Source organism: Branchiostoma floridae, chromosome 4, assembly GCF_000003815.2.
Source record: "Branchiostoma floridae strain S238N-H82 chromosome 4, Bfl_VNyyK, whole genome shotgun sequence".
Taxonomy (NCBI): domain Eukaryota; kingdom Metazoa; phylum Chordata; class Leptocardii; order Amphioxiformes; family Branchiostomatidae; genus Branchiostoma; species Branchiostoma floridae.
The window spans coordinates 14,302,397-14,303,341 of record NC_049982.1 but is presented as its reverse complement, the minus strand read 5'-3'; the positions used below and the strand labels follow the sequence as shown (position 1 = coordinate 14,303,341).

Here is a 945-nt window from a genome sequence, read left to right as displayed (position 1 = left end):
AACCTTAGAGCACAGTAGGGTGTTCCCATCAGACAAAATTGCTACTGTAACAGTTACTGCAATATGTAGCAAATGGGCATCTTAGTACACTGAGGTATCTTAGTACTGTTAAAAGTTTGGGGTGATTTAATTTTGTAGTAGGGAGACAATGAAGTGATCGTGGTGGTTTTAAGTTCACTGTCATGCCATAATCACATAATTATGGAAACACCAATTTCAGTCACCTTCTTTGTACATGAAGATGAAGAGGAACAGCACCATGACTCCCTTCAGGGCCAGTAAGAGGATTTGGGAGGTCTGGAAGAGGCGGAGTGTGGAGATCACGACTGAGGGGTAGGCGTTCCCGTAGTAGGTAAACTCCACCAGAAACGTTACCACGGAGAAAAGGTTGGCATTCGGGTTGTACAGGATGACTTCCACCTGTGTGGAATGGTTGAAAATGAAATTAAGAAATCTTCATCAAATGACGATGTTAGGACCCGCAAACAGTTGTAGCAGTTGCTAGCTACAAATGCATGTTAACTACTAGACTAAGTATAATGCAACCAAGACAGTGTCATGCAAGTCTGTGAGGCAACATAAAGCATTTACAACTGTACAGCAATACATTGATGAAGGTTAGACAGAATGCTCATGGTATGACCAGTTGATTATTGGAGGTGTGGAACTCGGTGAGCCTTACTGCACATGCGACATTGTGTCCTGTATCTTCATCAACGTCTTGCTGTGCAGTAGATGCTGTTTACATAACACTTCAGAGAGACCTCACAGACTTGCAGCCGTGGCAGCAATGTCCTCAGACAAACACCTATCCAGGATTATCTAAGTTTATTAACTAACATTAACGGTAGTGTTACTTAATATCAAGCACAACAGAACACATATTAAGTATGAATATCACAACTAATTAACTTAACCACATTTTCTGTAACCAATATTGAGGTG

The 945-nt window shown here is 41.3% G+C and overlaps 1 protein-coding gene across 1 annotated transcript in view; it reads right to left on the bottom strand.

Annotated features, from left to right (window-relative positions):
* The window catches only part of LOC118413094 (polycystic kidney disease 2-like 2 protein), a 6,021-nt gene extending 5,133 nt beyond the window's left edge, over window positions 1-888 (bottom strand). Inside the window, exon 1 of the mRNA XM_035816259.1 lies at window positions 225-888. Coding sequence (XP_035672152.1) covers window positions 225-261 — 37 coding nt within the window. The 5' untranslated portion in view covers window positions 262-888. The remainder of the gene's footprint in view (window positions 1-224) is intronic.
* Between the last annotated feature and the right edge of the window lie 57 nt (window positions 889-945).